Source organism: Physeter macrocephalus, chromosome 20 (assembly GCF_002837175.3).
Source record: "Physeter macrocephalus isolate SW-GA chromosome 20, ASM283717v5, whole genome shotgun sequence".
Classification (NCBI taxonomy): domain Eukaryota; kingdom Metazoa; phylum Chordata; class Mammalia; order Artiodactyla; family Physeteridae; genus Physeter; species Physeter macrocephalus.
This window is the reverse complement of record NC_041233.1, coordinates 37,981,891-38,005,965: the sequence shown is the minus strand read 5'-3', so window position 1 is coordinate 38,005,965 and position 24,075 is coordinate 37,981,891. Positions and strand designations below refer to the sequence as shown.

The 24,075-nt window shown below is 36.7% G+C and overlaps 1 protein-coding gene across 4 annotated transcripts in view; it reads left to right on the top strand.

Annotated features, from left to right (window-relative positions):
- Window positions 1-24,075, top strand: part of PARG (poly(ADP-ribose) glycohydrolase) — a 120,995-nt gene that overhangs the window by 991 nt on the left and 95,929 nt on the right. For all 4 annotated transcript variants that reach the window (XM_055081197.1, XM_055081196.1, XM_055081195.1 and 1 more), the window contains exons 2-7: window positions 5,524-5,590; window positions 6,198-7,178; window positions 8,078-8,265; window positions 13,415-13,533; window positions 13,667-13,750; window positions 18,649-18,723. In XM_055081197.1, the coding sequence (XP_054937172.1) occupies window positions 5,553-5,590; window positions 6,198-7,178; window positions 8,078-8,265; window positions 13,415-13,533; window positions 13,667-13,750; window positions 18,649-18,723 (1,485 nt within the window). In that variant the 5' untranslated portion in view covers window positions 5,524-5,552. The remainder of the gene's footprint in view (window positions 1-5,523; window positions 5,591-6,197; window positions 7,179-8,077; window positions 8,266-13,414; window positions 13,534-13,666; window positions 13,751-18,648; window positions 18,724-24,075) is intronic.

Below are 24,075 nucleotides of genomic sequence, written 5' to 3'. Positions count from 1 at the left end.
CAGGAGAGATAGACAATTAGGGAAGTTAACATAATAAAGGGTAATGGATGTTCCAGTTTATGAAGGAACAGAGCGTTATGGTAGAAGTCAGGTGTACCTAATCCAGTTTGTGGGCTCAAAGATAATCTCCCAGCCAGAAGATAAGAACCTTATTCTGAGGACTGAAGAGTGAGGAGTTAGCTAGATGAAGAGAAGTTAATGAAGTGATCCCAAAGTGCAGCTGATTCATATTGTCAGCAGGGGAGCGTAGTGAGAGATGAGGTTGCAGAGAGGTAGGCAAAGATCATATCATATTGGGCAATGCTAAGGGTTTTGAACTTTATTTCTAAGGGCAATGTGAAACTATTAAAGGGTTTCTGTAGGGGAGTGACTTGATGGGATACATATTTTTAAATATATGTATATTTATTTAAAAATATATATTTTAAAGGTCCTTGTGGTTGGTGTGTGGAAAATGAAGAATAGATTGAAAGGGAGCAGAGTGCAGGCCCAAGATAGTTAAGGAGTTAGTCTAGATGGGAGATAATGATGGTTAATAGTTGGTTGCAGGCAGTAGGTAGGAAAGGGGAAAAGTGGATGGATTTAAGAGGGAATGGGTTATGTGGGTTTGTACCTCATAAGAAATATATCTGTGCTGGAAATACAGGTTTGGGAGTTATTGTCACATACACCATAACTGATACGATGGTAGTAGATTAGATAGTATAAAGCATGTAGTGAAAATAAAGGCGACCTAGGACAGACACCACCATGTAAGAGTAGACTGAAGAGAAGCAGCCAGAGAAGTAGGAGGAAAGCCTGCTTTTGTTGTGTCATGCAAGGACGGGAGCATTTCAAAAAGGATGTGTTGGTCAGCAGTATAAGAGAATGGGCACAGGTTAGGAAGTCCTCTGATGAATGGTGTACACTTAGTTCTCTCAGGACTTAGAGGCAATGTGGAGCAGACCTGCCCTTAGTATTGAAGGATGAGCAGGATTTGCTGTATAAACCAAGGAAAGAAAAAATTATATAGGCAGAGGGAGCAGCATGTACAAAAGGTAGCTTTTGACAGGAGACCGAATGACAAGACTCAGCTGAGGCGGGGGAGGGGATCAAGAGCTTATTTATGGGCGAACTCAAGTGCCATTTCAAGGAGTTTGGACTTGATCTTTGGTTAACGGGGAGCCACTAAAAAGCTTGTAAGAAAAGGGATATCATTTGGTTAATATTTTATAAAGATGGCTTAGGCAGTGTTCTTTGGACCTTTCTGACTTCAACCCACAGTATAAATTTCACCTGGTACACAGAGTAAGCAATCAATCTCTCTCTCTCTCTCCCCCTCCCTCCCTCTCTCCATCTCTCCTGGTAAATAGGTCATATTTATAACAAACAAATGTTTCATGAAATAATACTTTACGATGTATGCTGCATTATCATGTTGTCTGTATTATTTCATTAAAAAATGTTGGTCATTTGTAGTTTGTGAAATGCTGGGTTAGAGAAAGTCAAGACTGTAGGCAAGGAGACCAGTTGCAGGAAACAAATGCAGTTGCACAGTAAGTGATGTAACTGTTCTTTTAATATTGGTGCTATTTTGAAGATGGGGAGGAAGGGATGGGTTTAAGATTTAGGATGTAGATTTCAGAGAACTTGTTGAAGGAGAGTGGAGGGGAGGAGAACTAAGGGTGACCTCCAAGTACTGTATCTGACTTCTGTGACAGGCTAATTTGTGGTCCTATTAACTTTATTTGCATGTAAAGGAGAAGGAGTGAGTTGTGGGGGCTGTCAGTCCTCTCTAATTGGATCTCCTGATTTTCTGCAGAAGAGGGAGTGAATTAATACTTGGGCTGTACTTGTGCATGTGTGTAAATGTTTTGTGTATACCTGGCACAGGACACGAATTAACAAAATGTTCAAAATCTAAACTTGTGTCAAAATCTATTGTTTGAGATTTTGGAATTCTTTTAGGAACTTGGTATTTAAACTGTATATATATAGTTATCCTAGGAGAAGTGAGATAGGGAAATGGATATTCAGTATCTTTAAATTTTGTGTTATTTATCTTCCTGGGCATATTTCTTATACTGATTGAAATCTGCAAATCTGCATATAGGCAGAACTCAGCCTGCTATTCACACTCTGATGGGGAATGGTTTTTCCAGTTGTGTTGCTGTAGGAGCTCCCCTTTTCTGCCTGTTATAACTACCTAGAGTTTCTCTCCTCGCTCCAGGGATGATCCGAGTGTAGGTCAGTGGTGGGTGGGTGGGAGACTGGAGCTGCCTTGTCCCCCATCCCCCTTATCATTCTTTCAGCCTCAGTGCTGTCAAAAGCACCTTCAAACCTCTTTTCTCACTTCAGAACTCTCCCACTGTCCATTGCTCTTGGGTCTCACCACACCCTTCCTTCCCATGGCTTATCTTGCTGCTGCTGGAGGAAAGAGGCTTTTTGTGAAGGTCTGGGTGTTCCTTTAAATGCAGGTGCATTTTACTGCATTTTGTGCCTTTTGCCGGTATCTCTAGCACCTAATTGAATGATTTGCTCATTGAAATTTGCTGGTTACTGAGTGAGGTTCCTTATGAGATTATGTAAATGGTGTGAAGTCAGAGTAAATTTGGAGAACTGATCTCAGTGAAAAATGAGATTGGGTGGAAATGTTGGTAGAGAATACATTTGTTGAGTTTCTGCTTTGTGAGACTGGCACAATATTTTCTCTCATTGATCCACATAAGCCTTGTAAATAGGTATTGTTAACTCCATTTCGCAGGTGAAGAAATAAAGGCTTAAAGAAATGGAAGTACATGTTAGTAAGTGACTGAGCAAAGAGCTCAGCCCAGGATTTTGTTTGACTCCAGATCTCGTATCTTTTGATATTTCATCACCTTCTGTTGCCTCCCTTTTTGTTTGCTGTGATTACTTCTAGTTAAAAGAAATTCCCCAGAACCCAGGACACATCGTTTTATGCTTACTTCAGGATTAAGAGGGTTACAACTGATACAGTCCTGTGATGTGTTGTGAAAGAAACCTTTTGAAGCCAGAAGTAGTGGTATTGGAAAGAGAAGTAGGCTGTCCTTTCTCTGGGGCCATCAGAAGGACTGAGGACCATTTTATTAGCAGGAAATGTCAGTCCCTCACCTCTTGCTTCTCCTCCTTCGCCCTGTTCTCAGGCTTCAGGAATTATGATAGGAAGCCTGAAGCCAGAGAGAGAACACATTCTCAGCGTCAGAGCTGCAGGAGGGAGACCTCTCCTTCAACTGCATTGGAACACTCTTCCTAGTTTTTTAGGAAATGATGCATGCACTCTTTAAGTTCTGTAGACTTGTCATCATAGTGCCATGCTTCACGTGTGTTATAGGAACCTAGCCATTGCATGCCATTGAATCTTTACATTTATGGAAAAAGGTATTTTAAATTCTACACTGACCCCAAAAATGAATTTTTTGGCTCATTGCTGATTTGTACTTTGAGGATTTTCTATACTTTCTGTGTTTGATATAAGGAAATTAAATAGAGAAGATGGAACTGTAGAAAAAGTCTCAGAACCAAGTGGATCATCCTCTTACTCCCTTGTGACTGAATCTAATTTTTTCTCTGAAGCCTGATTTGCTGTAGAAGTAGTAACTTAATAAAGTCACGAAAGTAGTGGTGTTTAACAAGAAATATCAAATGTATATATATTTTTTTGGGAAAGAAATGATTTTTAAAATGCTAATAAAAGATTTTGTGGAAAGTATAAATTATATGGCACTCAAATGCAGTGGTAAATAAATTGTTGATTTTCATATATTTGGGATAGCATCTCATGTTATGGTGTTTGAGGGGACACAGGTAAATAAGAAGAGTTTATGACCTAAGGTACCTAGATTCTTAACATTGTAATTTAGACAGTAGTTGAGAATGTTCAAGATTTTCTTATACTAAAATGTTATATACATGTAATCCATATGCAGTACATTAAATTTTGAAAGCATGCTTAAATTTCTAATGTTTATATACATTGTGGCTTGAATTTATTTATGTTACATGTTCCTTACTGAACCATCAGTTCTACTTTTGCTACTATCTGCTGGTCATTTCTGTCTAGTTATCTTTTTGGCATTTCAAATTTAGTGTGTTCAGTATTGACCCGATCATATTTTCCCCCTAAATCCAGTTCTTTTATATTCTACATTTCTATTTAATGTTGTCATCATCTTTCAAGTCTCAAGCATTAAAGCTTAGTGTCACCTTTAACTTCTCCTATCATTGTGAAGTCTGTAATTACGCTCACTTCTCAACTTTTTATTCTCTGTCCTTACAAGGGCTATTTTTAGATCTTGACCAATATTTCTTCAACCTTGCTGATCATCAAAATCATTTTTTGAAAAAAAAAATACAGATTCCAGCTTCCCTCATACCTCCATCATCACATATAGATTTTGATTCAGAAGGTCTAGGTGTGGCCCTTGGATCCATTTGTTGTCAGCCTCCTGATGATTCAGATGGTTTGGGAACCACTGACCTAGACCAATACCTTCCTCACTGGCTTCTACTGACAGGCTGTTTCTTCTTGCCCCTTCATGTCTGCCCTCCAGGCTATGTATCCTGCCTGACTTGGAGCCTCCTAGATTTGAACTCTGGCATTATAACTCTGAGTGTGACTTTTGACACTTTTTTGTACCTCTCTTTGTGGGTTATTCGGGGATCTCTATGATAATGGTCCTAGCTGACTTTTCAGCCATATTTTCTGTTGCTTTCTTTATATTTTTCTGCCATTGGTTCCGTTGCTTCTGATTTTCCCTTTATGTGATGACATGTTTATTCTTCAAGACACAATTCAAGCACTACTTATCAGATGATCCCATTTACTTCAGTTCCCTAAAGTAGTCTTTTCCTCAGAAATATCTTAATTTCTTCTCAGGATCTTTTAAATTTATTTTATTTTTTAAATTTATTATTATTATTATTATTTTGGCCGTGCCGCACAGCTTGCAGGGTCTCAGTTCCCCGACCAGGGATTAAACCTGGGCCATGGCAGTGAAAACACCAAATCCTAATCACTAGACCACCAGGGAACTCCCTCAGCATCTCTTTTGATACTAATGATAATTAAGAACTAATATTTACTGAACTTATATCAGATAGTGCCCTAAACACTTTGCAATGGTTATTATTTAATTTAAACCTCACAATAACCCCAGGAGAGATACTATTAATTTGCATGTTTACTAATACGGAATCAGAGACACAGAGAAATGGCTCTTCACAAAGTCATACAGGAATCCAGTAGGAGAGCCAGGATTTGGATCTAGGTAATCTGATTTCAGAGCATGTACTCTCATCCATTAGGCCACACCAATTCTTTTAGGGTCTGGTCACTTTCTCTTCTATGCCAAATGTATTATCTTCCATTGTCTGAGTGGGGAAGGAGTGATTAATCGTTGTTTAATCCACAGAACCTGTCATAATGCCTTACATGCATATATGCTGCTATAGGTATTTTCTCTTTGAAGGTATGCATGCACATACATTAATTTTTTTTTTTTTTTTTTTTTTTTTTTTTTACAGTTTTCAAACAGAAGACTATTACCAGTTGGATGGACACGAAAGGACTCAAGACAGCTGAATCAGAAAGGTAAAGAACCATGCCTATATAGAGAAATGAATAACATAATATATGGATGTTTTATTGTGCTTCATGCTGTTTTCTCTTCTTTTTGCTTTCTCATTTTTATCTACATTTCATTTAATAAATAATAATTTTTTAGAGTCTCCTGTGTGCCAGGGATGGTCCAATATACTTGAGATACAGAGATGAAAGAGGAATAGTCTCTGTCTTTAAGATACTTATAGTGTAGTGATGCTGACAGACACCAAAACACATGATGATTACATGGTGTGATCAATGCAACAGTAAAGGTTTAAACAAGGTACAGTGGTGGTTAGCATATAAAACAGACAATCAGCTTTACCTTTACAGGAAAGACTGCACAGGAGGTGAGTGAAGTTTAACACTGCACTGTGGCAGGTGTTTGCCAGGCACACGATTGGGGAAAGGGCATTATAGGCATATGTGCAAAGACATGGACCCGTGAAAGAGCATGCTGTATGCTCAGGTAATCACAAGTTTAATTAATGCTGTGACATTGTAGGAGTGTGTTCAGGTAAGTGATTTTTTTGCATCATAAATCCTTTCTGTTTATCATAAGTTCTGTTGTATCATTCTTTCTATTCTTTTGTAGTTTGCATAGTAAAGAAAACAACAATACAAGAGAAGAATCCATGATGAGTTCTGTACAGAAAGATAACTTTTATCAACATAACATGGAAAAATTAGAAAATGTTTCTCAGCTAGGTTTTGATAAATCACCAGTTGAAAAAAGTACACAATATTTGAACCAGCATCAGACTGCAGCTATCTGTAAGTGGCAAAAGGAAGGGAAACATTCAGAGCGGCTTTTGGAAAGTGAACCTCCAATAGTAACTCTGGTACCAGAGCAGTTCAGTAATGCTAACATTGATCAGTCACCCCACAATGATGATCACAGCGACACAAATAGTGAGGAGAGTAGAGATAATCAACAATTTTTGACACCTATAAAGCTTGCGAATGCAAAACAGACAACAGAAGATAAACAGGGTGTAGAAGCCAGAAGCCACCAGAAGTGCAGCAAGGCTTGCCATCCCGCCAAAGACTGTGCAGGGTGTCAGCAGGAAGAGACAGACGTGGTGCCAGAGAGCCCCTTGTCAGATATCGGTTCTGAGGATGTTGGTACTGGACTGAAAAATGCCAACAAACTGAGTAGACAAGAAAGTAGCCTAGGAAATTCTCCTGCATTTGAGAAAGAAAGTGAACCCGAGTCACCAATGGATGTAGATAATTCCAAAAATAGTTGTCAGGACTCAGAAGCAGATGAAGAGACAAGTCCAGGTTTTGATGAACAGGAAGATAGTTCTGCCCAAACAGCAAATAAACCTTCAAAGTTCCAAGTAAGAGAAGCTGACACTGAATTGAGGAAACGTTCCTCTGCTAAGGGAGGTGAGATTCGATTACATTTCCAGTTTGAAGGAGAGAGTCGCGCTGGAATGAATGATTTAAATGTCAAACTACCTGGAAGTACTTCTAGCCTGAATGTAGAGTGCAGAAATTCTAAGCAACATGGGAAAAAGGATTCTAAAATCACAGATCATTTCATGAGATTGCCGAAAGGAGAAGATAAAAGGTAATTTTTGCCATCAAGAGTATCTTCAGTAGTGTAACATGTTTTATAATTTTGTAAGGGGGGGTTTAACAACTTATGGTTTACACTGAAGGAAAGAAATAGTTGTCTTTCTTGTTAACTATTTATGCTAAATTTAAACCTAGGTTCAAAATGTTAAATTCTAAAAATCCCAGAAACAGAAAACAAGAAGTAATAAATAATCAGACTTTAGTTTCATGAACTTCCTTCTGAGATTTATGGGAATTACTGGAACATAAATATGATAGTAACTGCTCTTTTCTTAGGCCATTGTACATGCACCTTCTCTAATGCTCTAACAGGCAGGCAGGTGTTATTGTACTCACTTCACAAATGAGAAAATTGAGATTTGGGTTAGAGAATTCACTGAAATTATGTAACTTGTGGGTAGTAAAGCTGGGATTTAAATCCCAGTCTGATTACAAAAAAAATGTAAATGTAAAAATTTTATTTATGCAATTATCCCATATGATATCTTAAAGCCTGCTCCGTAATTTTTGCGATCTTTTATGGCAAGCATGCCATAGTAAGTGCACTTCATTGAAAATTACTGTCTGGAGTCCTGAGAAGTAGCTGATACTGTGAATCATGACTCATTTGGCAGTGTACATATTTTTACATGGTCCCTTTTTTCAGAAGGTGGTTTACGTGTGTTTGGAAATTCCTTCCACAGACTATTGAAAATAAGCTCTTGGGTTTTACTGTAAGCCTTATAAGGTTTTTTTGTTGTTTTGTTTTGTTTTTTTTCTAAATACCAAGGAGAAAGAGCAAGTTTGGCACATTTTAAACAATAACGTTCTGGGTAAGTTTTTTCACTTGTGTATCTAAGTAAATTTAAACGTTAAGTGGTTTGTGACTGAATACATTTGTTTTGATCTTAGAAAAGAACAATGTGAAATCAAACATCAAAGAACAGAAAGGAAGATCCCTAAATACATTCCACCTCACCTTTCTCCAGATAAGAAATGGCTTGGAACTCCTATTGAGGAGATGAGAAGAATGCCAAGGTGTGGGATCCGGCTGCCTCCGTTGAGACCATCTGCCAATCACACAGTGACTATTCGGGTAGGTGTTACCTCTTACCTATAAAGAGAGAAGATGCTAAGTCTTAATTTATTCTGATACTTATAAATGTGAAAAACAGACCAAAGCATAGAAAGTGCTTCTCTTTTCTGCATATATAAAGTACTGAGAATTCTACAGGATGGAGAAATATAACGATAGCTTACTTAACACGGTACTTAACAAATCCATAAGATGAATCATTGTTAGCTGGTGAGAAAGTTGATTTTTCTGTATTTTTAAGAAAATTTATTGGATTTAAAAAAAAATTCAATTGACAATATTTATTGAGTACCCACTACATGTTAGGTACTAAAATTCAAAGTTGTATGTGGTTCAGTATCCTCAAATCATTCTTCAGTTTTACCCTCTTTTCTGAGCTTTAGATTCTTCTAGACATCTCCATCACTGTCCCACAGGTATCTCAAACTCAACATTTTTAAAACAAACCTTATTTTTAAAAATTGTGGTTGTACATATACCATCTTAACCATTTTTAAGTGTACATTTCATTGGCATTCAGTCCATTCACAATGTTGTGCAACCATTACCACTATTCATTTCCAGAAATTTTTCATCTTCCCACACAGAAACTCTGCCTACTAAACAATAACTTCCCATACCTAACTAACCCCTGGTAACCTCTTTCACACTGTCCATGGGTTCTTTTTTTTTTTAAAACAACAACAACAACTTTATTGAGGTATATAAAATTAACCCATTTTAAGTACTCAATTCAGTGATATTTAGTTAATTTTTAAAAAATTTTTATTTATTTATTTTTGGCTGCGTTGGGTCTTTGTTGCTTCGCACGGGCTTTCTCTAGTTGAGGCGAGCGGGGGCTACTCTTTGTTGTGGTGCTCAGACTTCTCATTGCGGTGGCTTCTCTTGTTGCGGTGCACAGGCTCTAGTAGTTGTGGCACAGGGGCTCAGTAGTTGTGGCTCGTGGGCTCTAGAGCTCAGGCTCAGTAGTTTTGGTGCATGTGTTTAGTTGCTCCGCGGCATGTGGGATCTTCCCAGACCAGGGCTCAAACCCCTGTCCCTCCTGCATTGGCAGGCGGATTCTTAACCACTGTGCCACCAGGGAAGCCCATAGTTAGTTAATTTACTGACTTAGGCAACCATCACCATAATCCAATTTTAGAAGATTTCTACCACTCATAGAATAGTTTTAAATATTCATCTCTTGGGAATTCTCTGGTGGTCCAGTGGTTAGGATGGTTAGGACTCAGCGCTTTCACCGCTGTGGGCCTGGGTTTGATCCCTGGTCAGGGAACTAAGATCCTACAAGCCGTGTGGCATGGCCAAAACAAAAAACAAAAAAAACCCATAGAGGATTAAATATTCATCCCATTTATTAGTCAGACGCTGTATTAGATTTCACAGGGGCTACTTAAAAGAAATCCCTTTTCTTGTACAACTTAGTCTACATGTGATTAAATACTTTGAAGTATAGAATTTATTAACATAGTTAGGTAGCAGCAACATTGAGCAGGATGGTGGGGTTTGACTGAGCTCCTAAAGATGAAAAGAAATTTCTGAGGTGAAGTTAATTTAGTAAGGCCAGGGAATTCCAGACAGATACATAATCTGTATAGGAAAAGGCTGTGTAGTTAAAAACTATTTGTTTTAGAAATGAAAAACAATTGATTTGCTAGAACTGAGAATTTGGATGGGAAATGGTGGAAGAGAAGACTTGGAAAGTGGATTGGGTCCATATTGTAGAGGGCTTCAGGTGCCAGGAACTGGACTTGAGTCTATAGGAATTGGAACTCGTTAAAATGTCTGTGTAGACAATAGTTGTACTGTATGTATAGCAAGATTGATCAGACAGGTATAGGTAAGGAAAACTGAAGTGAGGATACATTGGAAACAGGGGAAGGTAATGTAAGAGCTCAGATAAGAGATGAAAAGTAAAGAAACAATAATTATCAAATTGTGCTGCATGGAAGTGGTTCAGGGGTTCTTTTGAAATTGACTCTCGTTTCTTTTCTAAATTATATTTTTAGCTATGAAAAACCTGTAGTAAAAGAACTAACAAATGCACTCAAATTTTAATATGCTTAATACCATATTTTAACCAGCAGATTTTACCAAGAGAACTCATTTTTATGCAGAGCATAGAATCAAGGTTCTCTTGCCACTGCTGTTTGAATGAAGAATTTCCTTAAGCATCAAAATATCAGTTTAAAAAAGGTTACCATTTGCAACTATTTTGGTGTGTGAATAGGATTTTCTTAATACTGGGTAAGATATATAAATAGTAGGTTGATGTAAGCTTTAGCTGTCATCTCTCACTCCTGATTTCAGATTTTATAGTCCTTAAAGTAACCTCATTGCTATTGGTGTTAGAATATGTAAAGTTACTGTAAAAATTATATTTATTTAAATAGCTTATGTTTCAATATAATGATTTTGTATCAGATTTCTTAGGGAAAAAAAGTTTTGCTATTTTAAAAAGTTTGGAAATAACTGAGACAGGGTAATAACCATGGGAATAAAAAAGAATAAACTGTTGCATTGTTTTGAGGTAATATTGATAGGACATGTTGAATTCTTAAGTATGGGTGATAAGGGAAAAGGAGGCATTGATAATGTGTGTAAAATTAAGAAAAGATTTGGATGACTGACAAGATGTTAATGGTGAAGATTTGGAGAAAAGGTTGATCGGGGGAAGTAAGTGATATTTTGACTTTTCCTGCTTCCTCTTTCCCACTACCCACAGAGAAAACCTGAAGCATCTTATACCATCATTACTTAATCTCTGTAACTACTGTTTATTTACTGTTAGATATCCAGTGAATTTATAAAAGTTTTATTTTATTACAAAAGTGATATAGGCTCAATGGGAAAAAAAAAAAAAGCAACTGTTATGTGAAAGTGTATACCTCAGAAAACCCAAGTGTCTCTCAGTCCTATTCCCAGAGTTTAACAGTTTGGTGTATTTTCTTCTAGATTCTTTTTCCTGAATATGGTAATATGATATATGTATAATTAATAGTTAGTTATTAAATAGACAGTCCTTAGTTACATTTCTAAGATGCCAGATATTAATAGTTACAGAATTTGAAGTAATAAAGTAAAGCCGATATTTAGCATTAGAAATGTAAGGCAATCTGAAATTGCATGGACATAATAGTCAGTGCTTGATTATCTATAAACACATGCATGCACATACACAATCACACACCAATATGTACACACATAAGGCAAACACACGTAGGTGCATGCACTACACACATGCACACACACATTTAGGCAGACATCCAAAGCATATTCTTATATATATGTTCCCCTATGTGTGAACCTCTACTGGTACCTGTTTTTGTCACCTCAGATTACATGGAACATCTTTACAGAATCACTTTTGGGATCCTCATATGGAGGTGAAAATACTTTTGGCATCATTGATGACTCAGCCACTTTTGACCACTCTTTAGTCTTTCCTCCTCGGAATATTCTCATCCTTTGGATTGATTCCTTGACACCATATAATCATGATTTTCTTCCTACCTCCTTAAGCCACTTCTTATGTTCCTTTTAGCTTTTTTTCTACATGTGGCCCTTAAACATCGTTGGAGTTCCCCAAAGCTTTTTCATAGGTCCTCTTCTCCTTCTCTCTCAGGGTACACACTCATGGTTTTAATGGTTATCTATATAAATGGCGTATAAATTTATTTATCTTGGGTTGCAGACTTTTAATGAAGCTGCCTATTTGACAGCAGCTTTCCCTTTTCAAGGCTGTTCCCTTTTCTTGTTTCTTCCGCCTTTTCCTACTTCTTCTTATCCTTTGGAGTTGAGCTCAATTGCTACTTCCTCGAAGCCTTCCCTAAGCTTACCAGATAAGTTAAAATTGTCTAGAAAGGTTCTTATGACACTATGAACCTCTCATTTATAGCATCTTACAGTTGAAATTTTATATTTATTTGTGTGATTATTTGATGATCTACAGTGAAATTCTGATTTATGCTATAGCATGGATGAACCTTGAAAACATTATGCTAAGTGGGAGGCCAGGCACAAAAGGTCACATTTTGTATGATTCCATTTATATGAAATGTCCAGATTAGGCAAAATGTAAAGCTATTTTGTTTTAAAGTATCTTTTTCCTCAAACATTTACTTAATGCTTATTATAAGTAGTATGTGTATATATATGCATACATATACACACATACATACATATACATATATGTGTATATTTACATATACAGTTGACCCTTGAACAACTCAAGGGTTAGGGGTGCCGACCCTCTGGGCAGTCCAAAATCCAAGTATAACTTTACAGTTGGCCCTCTATATCCGAGGTTCCACATCCACAGATTGAATCAACTGCTGATTGTGTGGTACTGTAGTACGTATTCATTGAAAAAGATCATTGTATAAGTGGACCCATGCATTTCAAACCCGTGTTGTTCAAGGGTCAACTATATGTATGTAAACATTTATACGTATTAGAAACACACATGTCAGGCTCTGTTGTAAATATTCAAAATACAAAGTTAATATAATTACTATTCTCAAGAAGTTTAGAGTTTAGTGGGGGAAAGGAAAAAAGTATGCTCTAGTATGATAATGATCTAATAAAACAAGAGAGAATACACTTACGGCCTATTAGAAAGTTTTTAAAGACTTCTTAGAGGAAATGAAGATTGAGCTGAGTCTTGAAGGTCAGAATAGATGTTTACCCAGATAGTGTTTGCAGTAAGAGAGGATGTTAAAAACTGGAATCATTTAGAATCAAAGTATAGGCAGAGGGGAGCCATTATAGGATTAGAAGCTTGGGGATACTTTAGAAACATACTGTTATTCCCAAGTGGGGATAAGGGTTTTATGGGGGATGAATGTGTCTGGGAGTAGTTGGAGTTAGGGAGAGGGATAGAAAGCTGTTACTAGAAATTCAGGCAATTAATAATGAGGACCAGGGGTGGCAGTGGGGGGCTGGATGGGATGAAGATAGAATGCCCAGGACATGGTGACTTGGAAAGTGATTAACTAGAGGTAAGGAGTGGGAACAACTGAAAAAGACATGAGATTTCTTGCCTAGGAGCTGGTCTGTATTTTATAACACTTGCTTTGGCTGCTTCCTTTGGATTATTTTGTATGAGAGGTATGCCTAGTTTTTATGCACTTACAGTTTTCTTGTATTTCAGGTAGATCTTTTGCGAGCAGGAGAAGTTCCTAAACCTTTCCCAACACATTTTAAAGATTTGTGGGACAACAAGCATGTTAAGATGCCTTGTTCAGAGCAAAACTTGTACCCGGTGGAAGATGAGGTAAGGACAAAACTGAACAGAACTGATGTTCTTTTAGTCTCTGTAAGGTATTTTAATACTTGCTGTTTGACTTCTGATTCTCCCATGTAAAAGAACTTGGAATAGTTTCCTTATGTTTTTCTTTTCCTTAAAGAATGGTGAGCGAACTGCAGGGAGCCGGTGGGAGCTCATTCAGACTGCACTTCTTAACAAATTCAGTCGACCCCAAAACCTGAAGGTGTGTTCTTTTGCTATTCTTGTCTCTTACGTGTAGTTCTTAGAGATGGGCCCTGGTATCCTCCCTCAAAGACATTTTTTGATCTTTAATAGACTCAGGTAACAGCATTATTTATATGCTAAATGCTTGCTTCCTGAGGAACTCTCTTTAGAGACATTCTTGGTTTACACTCCATCACTAGGAAATGAGTAGAAGAATTGAGAGTTGTAAATGACTTGCCTGGAGCCACACAGAATAATTTGGAGAACCAGGAATAAGACCTCTGTTTCTTGATTCCCCATCCAGTTTCCTTTGGTCCTGGCTTCTCTTTTATTTTTGTTTTGGAATTATCATACTTCTGAAATGTCTTTAAATCAGGGAAGAATTATGACTTCAGCATTGTTTTGCCCGAAGGGAAGCTGAGTTTCCTAATGATTAAAGTATACATTAAGCATTCTACTTTTTATTGCTCTTAATATAGCTTCTAGCAGTTTCATAATTTATTAATCTTATATTTTGGCAATAATTCAATTTTTGAATTAAAAAATATTTCGTTTAAGACTGTAAGGGCAACCATTAGATTGTTTTTTCTAATATTTAAAATATGAGTGAGAATATGTTTATTTTTGGCACTGTAGCCTTATATAAACTTTTGAAGTTTTTATAACTGTAAACAGATTTTTTTATACTTCTGTGAAAATGGGTTTCATTTTCTTTGAGAGACTTAATTTGTTGTGTACAGTTTCTCAGGTTTAATACTTTTTTTTCATTTATTTATTGTTAACGAGTCCAAGCTCATTCTGCTCGCCTTATGACAGGCAAATAAATCAGGAGATGTTGAGGCAAGGAATATGACTTTATTCGGAATTATTCGGAAAGCCGGCAGACCAAGAAGATGACAGACTAATGTCTCCAAAAAAACCATCTTATCGGGGTTTGGATGTCAGTTTCTTTTATAGAACAGAGAGGGGGAGGAGATGAGGAAATAAAGTAAAAAGGCCATAAGTTTTGCAAATATCCCCTGGAATGGCCAGCCTCCCGGAGGAGATGTGTTAATTTCTTCTTTCTTGCAGACATTCACACGTGGACAGGGTCAGGATGCTTCCCTGAACAAAGGCACTTTGGTTTAACATTCAGGCAGAGAGGCACTGTTCCCTGAGCCAGCCATTATGTATAGACAGTATCCTTTTAGTGAACAAAAGCAGCTGGAAAGCAAAGGTTAAAGTAAAGGAAACAGATCCAACAGGTAGTCAGATTTGGCTCTTCCCTGTTACATACTTACAAGTTATTCTTAAACTTTCTATACCTTTCCTGTAGCTCCTTTTTTTTTTCCTTAGCTCTTTTTTTCCTTAACATGAAAAACAGTGATAAGTTGTACCATAATATATTTTGAAAATTTTATTTCTTAGGGACAGTGTTTCTCAATCTTGTAGTTACTTCTTTTATTTTTTTTTTTTATTTTATTTTTTTTTGTGATACGCGGGCCTTCCTCTGTTGTGGCCTCTCCCGTTGCGGAGCACAGGCTCCGGACGCGCAGGCTCAGCGGCCATGGCTCACGGGCCCAGCCGCTCCGCGGCATGTGGGATCCTCCCATACCGGGGCGCGAACCCGGTTCCCCTGCATCGGCAGGTGGACGCGCAACCACTGCGCCACCAGGGAAGCCCGTTACTTCTTTTAAATGGGAGAAATTCTCAGGGTCTGCCAGACTTTACTTATTGTTAATATTTTAATTACGTATGTACAAACGTAAAGCTAAATATAAACTCTTTATAGTTATAGTATCCAGCCATATCAATTTGATTTTTTTCCATTTTAAGCATTATGACCCATGATTTGAGTTGTGTTCATTATCACAGTCAAAACAATTAGTAATCAGCATTTCCTTTTTGCACAGATTTTTAAACACTGATCTGAGCCTTAAAATAGTATGCTGAGAAACTTTAAAAAAATACTGTATACAGAAAACATTCTTTGTTTTGTATTTACTACTTATTTTTTTTTTTTTAACCAATCACAAACAGTTGGTGGATGTTGGTAGAGGCAAAGATGGGATCCGTATGCAGAACATCAGCTTGCGAATAAGTATGATGGTGACCACTTTGGTCCAGGTTTTTATGACTTTGGCATTCCTATACTGCAATGCATCTTAGGATCACTCTCTCTCCACCATTTTTATGTATTTGAAGTACCAGCTTTCATTTCTACAGTGTGTTGTTTTTTGGCCTTTGTATTCATTCCAAAACTACAATTATATACTCACAGACACAAGCAGGCCAATCAAGAATACTATCCAGACTCCATTTGAAAAACACTGACTTAGGGCCTTTATGGCCTTACAAACAGGATTATTTAAGAATTTACATATTTTTTCTTTAAACACAAATTGAAAAACACTGACTTAGGGCCTTTATGGCCTTACAAACAGGATTATTTAAGAATTTACATATTTTTTCTTTAACCACAAATGCAGAATAATCATAGTGTTCTAAATTACATTGCTGCTTGCCTCTGTTAGCATTTCCTTAGTGCACCATGATTACCTTAGGAAGGGGTAATTGCTTTAATCTGAATTTCCCTTTCTTGTTTATTTTATGGTAGATTCAACAGAACAGTAATCCACCGAGATTTTCTTCTGTTTATGGTAATTGTTTCCTTTGCTGAAAGAACACTATGAGAGGGAGGGGGAAACATTAAATCCCTCTTATTGAATATAATAATATTTTTTTTCTGTTTTTATGCCATTTGATGTTGAATTAAGAGGGATTAGAGATGTTAAAAATGTAAAAAAGGAACAGTGTCCTCAAAAGTTGATCTACACTGTAATATTTCTGTGAATAATGTGTCTGGTAATTTGTAAAGAAAGGACTTCTTTCTGCTTTAACTCATTGTGCTTATTATGAATTATGAACTGAAAAAAAGTCACTCAGCTAAGAATACTGTATAGAGTAGCATCCAGCGTTTCTGGTGATAGGAGATCTCATGGTGGACTACTACTGAGACTTGAAGACTGAAGTAAAAGTAAATATTAGGAGTTAATGCCTATTACACAACTCCATTAAAGAATTAGAGCATAAATGCTATTTAGAATGTTTTTCCTTACCAACTTTGAGGAATAATTTACATATAAGAAAGTACATCCTTTTAAAGAATGTAATTTGATGAGGTTTGACATTTGCATATACACTTGAAGCCCCCACTACAGTAAAGATACAGAACATTCCTGTCACCCTGCAAAGATTCTTCTTACTTATTTGCGGTCAGTTTCCTCTTTCTGTACTGGCCCCAGGCAACTATTGATCTGCTTCTTTTTCTTTTTTTGTTTTGAACTGTAGATCGGTTTACATTTTATATGAATGGAATCATGTATTATGTATGCTAGTGTGTCTGGCTTCTTGCACTTAGGTGAAGATCTTTGAGATTCATCTGTGTTGTTGAATGTATCAGTAGCTTTTTCCAGTATATGCATTGTTTGTCCATTCACCCGTTGATAGACATTGCTATTTTTTAAAAATAAATTTATTTATTTTTTATTTATTTTTGGCTGCGTTGGGTCTTCGTTGCTGCACGCGGGCTTTCTCTAGTTGCGGCGAGTGGGGGCTATTTCTTGCAGTGCACGGGCTTCTCATTGCGGTGGCTTCTCTTGTTGCAGAGCACAGGCTCTAGGTGCGCGTGCTTCATTATTTGTGGCACGTGGGCTCAGTAGTTGTGGCTCGCAGGCTCTAGAGCGCAGGCTCAGTAGTTGTGGTGCATGGGCTTAGTTGCTCCGCGGCATGTGGGATCTTCCCAGACCAGGGCTTGAACCCGTGCCCCCTGCATTGGCAGGCAGATTCTCAACCACTGCGCCACCAGGGAAGCCCCGGAACTTGGGTATCTTCTTATTCCAAGTAGATAAAAGACATTTTGTTGCCTCATTATTTAACCTAGCTGCTTGGTAATAATTTATGTGGCATGAAGTATTTTTCAGGAAGCTCTTTGGCAGAGTGTTAATTTTTAAAAACTTCATCAATTCTGAGGAAATTTGGAAGGTTTATAGTAATAATATAATACAGTGTCTTTCAGACTTAATATGCCTTCAGTAAAAAAATTTGGGGGTATGTATTACAGTCATAAATGGTTTTTTATAAATTCTATGTATTTATTCCTTTAGTAATTTAATATATATTATAAAATATAATCAAAATAGAAATTTTAAAGGATGAGATAAAATATAATTGTAAATAATTGTTGTTTTTGCATAACTAATGGATTGTCGTATGCCTACCCCACTCTGGTAACCAGGAAGTACTGCCTGTTCAGACAGGTGAAAATTACACCAGTAGATGGCGCACTAGTCTAACTTTTTACAAAAATACATAATTTACATGGACTAATGGGAAAAGATAACCATTTCTATGTAGCTTATAAAAATAGCTAATAGTAAAGGAAAAAAGACCATTTTAGGCTTTAAGCTAATGTTTCTCAGTCTTTTTTTCATTATTGCTCTCTTCCCCAGGGAGCCTTTTTAGATATTTTTTCCTAATTTACTCTCCTAATGAAATCTTAATGCTGATGTGCAGTGTATCTGTACATGTAGTGTGACCCTGTTGAAGACCAGAAGTCACTATAATATTTACTTTTTTTTATCCCTAAGATCCAATTTTTATCCACTTGGATTATATCGCCTCTGTTTAGAGAGCATGTTTTAGAGTAATTATGTTTTTCCCCCTGTTACTTGAGCTTTCTAATCTCATTTTTCTTAAGTGAATAATAAATTAGTATGCGCTCTTTTTGTTCATAGTTACTGACGTGGAGTAGCTAATGGTAGGAGAAGCTTGCCCAACGTTAAGAAATATACTGGTAATAGTTCATAAAGGAGACAGGCTGTTCATAGATAATTCACTTTCCTATATCATGACATTTTGTTTATGCTTTTTCCATAGGATGCTATTCTGAAATACAATGTGGCATATTCTAAGAAATGGGACTTTACAGCTTTGGTTGATTTCTGGGATAAGGTAGAAGTATGCTTGTTTCTTAAACTATGAAACTAATATGACAACTCTAATGGAGAAGTTTGAGAAAAATATGCATAATTCTGTCACACTAACACCATCTTTTATTTTTATGAGCAATATTTCCTGTTATTTTATATGCAGCTAATTTTGAATTTTGCTTTAGTCTCTCATGATATGCATTTTCTGTTGTATTGTTGTACCATTTGCAGTATTATAAAATGGCATAGTATTTCATGTCTAGATTTTGAGAATTTAATGATTCCCATTTTCTCAGACATCTAGGTTGCATAAGTTTTACACCATTCTCAATTACACTGTAGTAACATCTTTATATATGTATGTGAATAAATACATGTATATGTTTTCCCAAATTTAATATTGTTTCTTTAGGTGATTCCCAGAAGTTAGATGGCTAGGTCAAAAGGCAAAGAACTTTTATGGCCCTGGATTTATGCTGTAAAATCATTTTTCCTCAGGGGACTGTAGCAGTTTAGTATGCTATCAGCAATGGGTAAGAATACCACTTTGATAGTACTGTTAGAAGAATAGGTCTCATCCATTTTGAAAAACTGGCAGTATACCTTTAAAAAAAAAAAACACTTTATTTTGATGTAATGATAGATTCACAAGAAATTTTAAAGAAATGTACAGGGAAGATCCCATGCACACTTCATCCTGTCTTCCCCAATGTTGATTGCTTAAATAAGTATAATACAATATCAAAACTAGAAAACTGACACGAGACCTTATTTAGATTTTACCAGTTATACCTGTACTCATTTGTGTGTGTAGTTATGTAACTGTAGCTTCATGTAACCACCACCACAGTCAAGATACAGTACTGTTCCATCACCACAGTGCTCACTGGTGCTGCCCATTATAGCCACACCAACTCCTTCCTAACTTCTGGCAACCACTAATCTGTTCTTCATGTGCATAATTTTGTTACTTCAGAAAGGTTATAGTTTGTAACCTTTTCACATTGCCTTTTGGTTCTTTTTTATTGCTGAGTAGTGTTCTGTGAGATTGTTGTATCATAATTTAACTGTAAATGCATTTAAGGACATTTGAGTTGTTTCTAGTTTTTAGCTGTTAGAACTAAAGCTGCTGTGAACTTTTGTATACAGTTTTTCGCATAAACATAAGTTTTTATTTCTCTGGGATAAATCCCAAGAGTGTGATTGTTGAATTGTTTGATAAATGTATTTTTAGTTTTAGAAGAAACTGCCAGTATACTTTTGCTAGGTAAGTAAGCCTTTCCAAAGAATGATACTTTCATATATAATCTGTTTAAAAGTTTTTTTATAATTTGATTTTTCTGCCCACAGTTTAATTATCCATGTTATATATGCTTCATTTACTAATACTAGAAACTGAAAGTAATTTTTGAAATGGAAACGTTTTGAATTGAAATATTTTCAATATTACACAACTTTAACTTACCTAATAGAGAATAATTATTGAACTTTAAACATGTCCTATGTTTTTTTTAATTGTGGCCTTTCCCTCTCTGGTCTTTTTTTCAGATAAATAACTGTGAGATAAATAAGATAATAATTATTATTCCTATAGTAAATGAGTAGTTATGATTTAGAAATGAACTTTCTTGGCCAAAGTGACATAGTTTGTCCCTGGTAGGACAGTGTAACCCAATCAGTGTTCTTTCCACTATCGCCTGCGATCACAGTCTGATGTCCCTCTGCACACACCCTCCCCTCCTACTTGCTGCTCATTTTCTCTGTAATTAGAGACTGATATGCCCCCTTCCTCCACTTTTCCGTATTGAAGTTCTATCTCCCGAGACTAACATTTTCCTGTCTACTCCCTCCAAAATGAGATGTCACCTTTCTTTGAATTTCCATGACAAATTTTAAAATTTATCTTGTGGCACTCCCTCTCTTTGCTTTGCTTTATTCTAGATGAAATGTTGACATCCTCTGGTATGTCAAAAGTTTCTTGGGGCAGAGACTGTATCTTTCTTAGCTTTGTGTTTCGTGTAGCATCTATACAATGTCTTATTTATCGTGTGTGCTCTGTAAGTAGTTATGGACTGGATTTCAACAGGAGATCAGGCAGTCATATTGGTTTTCATGGTTACCAAGGTCATGAGAATATCATCTAGAAGTAACGGTTTGAGTTAATAAAAACTGATGTTTCTGATTCCTTCTCTCACTCCCTGCCCAGGCACACAACACATCTAAATTAGACTCTTCCTTCTCTGAGCATTTTTAGCTAGTGATGTTCCAGTGTTCTTGTTACTTCATTTCCTATGATGTTACTGAAGATCAGTCTGTCCTCTAGGATTGCTGGTGGTAATCCAGAAGAAAGTGGTTGTTTAATTACATGGTCAGGAATCAAACATTAAGATTATTGTGAACCCTTATTTGAGTTACAAATAAGGAAGAACCTGAAAATGTGAAAATGAAATTGACAGTGTTATGAATAACACCACCACTCCCTTTTTTCCAGTAGTGTTTTGATTATTTCACAAAGTGTCCATGAGGCAGCATGATATAAGCAGTGGCTCTCAGATTTATTGTGTATCTGAATCCTGGAGGGCTTATTAAAAAGGTAGCTGCCGACCATCCTCTCCAAGTTTTCTGATTCAGTGGGTCTGGGATGAGACCTGAGAGTTTGCATTTCTAATAGTTTCCTAGGTGGTGCTGCTATTGGTTCAGGGACCATGCCTTGTGAACTGCTGGTGGAAAAAAGAGCATAGAATTAGAAATGAGTATTATGGTTCTTAGTCTCAACACTGTGTAACCTTGGGTAAGCCACATGACCTCAGGGTTAGTTTCCTCATTTGTGAAATTGACAAAATAACCACTTTATCCAGCTTGATGACATGTTTTAAAGATCTAGCTAACTAATGTATCTGAAATCACTTAAAATTCTGGAATGATAATCAAATATGTTGTTACTTTCTTACCTCTGTAAACAGTTTGTTTTGCCTCTTTACAAAAAAAGTTTTTTCTGTCATTAACATATCTGAATTGCAGATATGTTATGTTGGAAAAATATAAGAAGTAAGACAATAAAAATTACTTGTGCTTTTGCTACCCCCAAACAATCACCTGAAACAACAATCTGTTTCAGGGCTTTGTATTCTCTTCTGGTTAATTTGTCTATTACTGCAGTAGTGCCACAATGTCTTAATTGCTATAGCTTCATAATAATTCTTGATATCTGGTAAAACGAGCCTCTCCTCATCAGTCTTCTTTCTCACAAGTGTATTGGCTATTCTTTATTCTTTCATGTAAATTTTAGAATCAGCCTGTTGGTGTCCATAAAAATCCTGTTGGACTCTTGAGTAGAATTGCATTAAATATGCAGATGAATTGGAAAAGATTTTATATCTACATAATACTATATATTCCTCTCCATAAGGATGGTATGGGTCTTCATTTATTTAGGGTTTTCTTAGATCAGATAGGACCTTGTATTCCAATATTTCTTTTGCTTGCTGTCGTGGAAGCCCTCATCATCTATTTCTCTATAGTATAACATGAGCTATGCCCCTTAATTATACATTCCTGTATATTGTCTTAATTCAGTGTCTGCTCAATTGCTCAATTACTCTTAGGTTCCCTGGCATTTACCCCATTTGTGTTTGATAGCTGGCAGAGCCAAGGTGCACCCACTGTCTTGGCCCTTGCCATATGCTTTAGGGAAAGATGTGAGATTTGAGCATAAAAGCACTTTGTTCCTTTCCTGATGGGAGCTGTTGGGAAGTTCTTTAGCTTTTCTGAGCCTCAGTTTTCTTCCCATAAAATGGGATTAACAATAGCTACCTTGGAGTATGATGTTCTGATAATTAGTGGCTTCTTGTGGTTCTTTCTCTCAAGACTCCAAACAGGAGGGAATAGGAGCAACCCAGACAGGCCTTGTTCCATCTGTCCATCAGCAGTCGCCGTAGGGCAAGAGCTGGAGGGAAGGTGCATTAGTCAGGGAAACAGCACCAATGGGAGAGAGATATATTTATTTATCGTGTGTGCTCTGTAAGTAGTTATGGACTGGATTTCAACAGGAGATCAGGCAGTCATATTGGTTTTCATGGTTACCAAGGTCATGAGAATATCATCTAGAAGTAACGGTTTGAGTTAATAAAAACTGATGTTTCTGATTCCTTCTCTCACTCCCTGCCCAGGCACACAACACATCTAAATTAGACTCTTCCTTCTCTGAGCATTTTTAGCTAGTGATGTTCCAGTGTTCTTGTTACTTCATTTCCTATGATGTTACTGAAGATCAGTCTGTCCTCTAGGATTGCTGGTGGTAATCCAGAAGAAAGTGGTTGTTTAATTACATGGTCAGGAATCAAACATTAAGATTATTGTGAACCCTTATTTGAGTTACAAATAAGGAAGAACCTGAAAATGTGAAAATGAAATTGACAGTGTTATGAATAACACCACCACTCCCTTTTTTCCAGTAGTGTTTTGATTATTTCACAAAGTGTCCATGAGGCAGCATGATATAAGCAGTGGCTCTCAGATTTATTGTGTATCTGAATCCTGGAGGGCTTATTAAAAAGGTAGCTGCCGACCATCCTCTCCAAGTTTTCTGATTCAGTGGGTCTGGGATGAGACCTGAGAGTTTGCATTTCTAATAGTTTCCTAGGTGGTGCTGCTATTGGTTCAGGGACCATGCCTTGTGAACTGCTGGTGGAAAAAAGAGCATAGAATTAGAAATGAGTATTATGGTTCTTAGTCTCAACACTGTGTAACCTTGGGTAAGCCACATGACCTCAGGGTTAGTTTCCTCATTTGTGAAATTGACAAAATAACCACTTTATCCAGCTTGATGACATGTTTTAAAGATCTAGCTAACTAATGTATCTGAAATCACTTAAAATTCTGGAATGATAATCAAATATGTTGTTACTTTCTTACCTCTGTAAACAGTTTGTTTTGCCTCTTTACAAAAAAAGTTTTTTCTGTCATTAACATATCTGAATTGCAGATATGTTATGTTGGAAAAATATAAGAAGTAAGACAATAAAAATTACTTGTGCTTTTGCTACCCCCAAACAATCACCTGAAACAACAATCTGTTTCAGGGCTTTGTATTCTCTTCTGGTTAATTTGTCTATTACTGCAGTAGTGCCACAATGTCTTAATTGCTATAGCTTCATAATAATTCTTGATATCTGGTAAAACGAGCCTCTCCTCATCAGTCTTCTTTCTCACAAGTGTATTGGCTATTCTTTATTCTTTCATGTAAATTTTAGAATCAGCCTGTTGGTGTCCATAAAAATCCTGTTGGACTCTTGAGTAGAATTGCATTAAATATGCAGATGAATTGGAAAAGATTTTATATCTACATAATACTATATATTCCTCTCCATAAGGA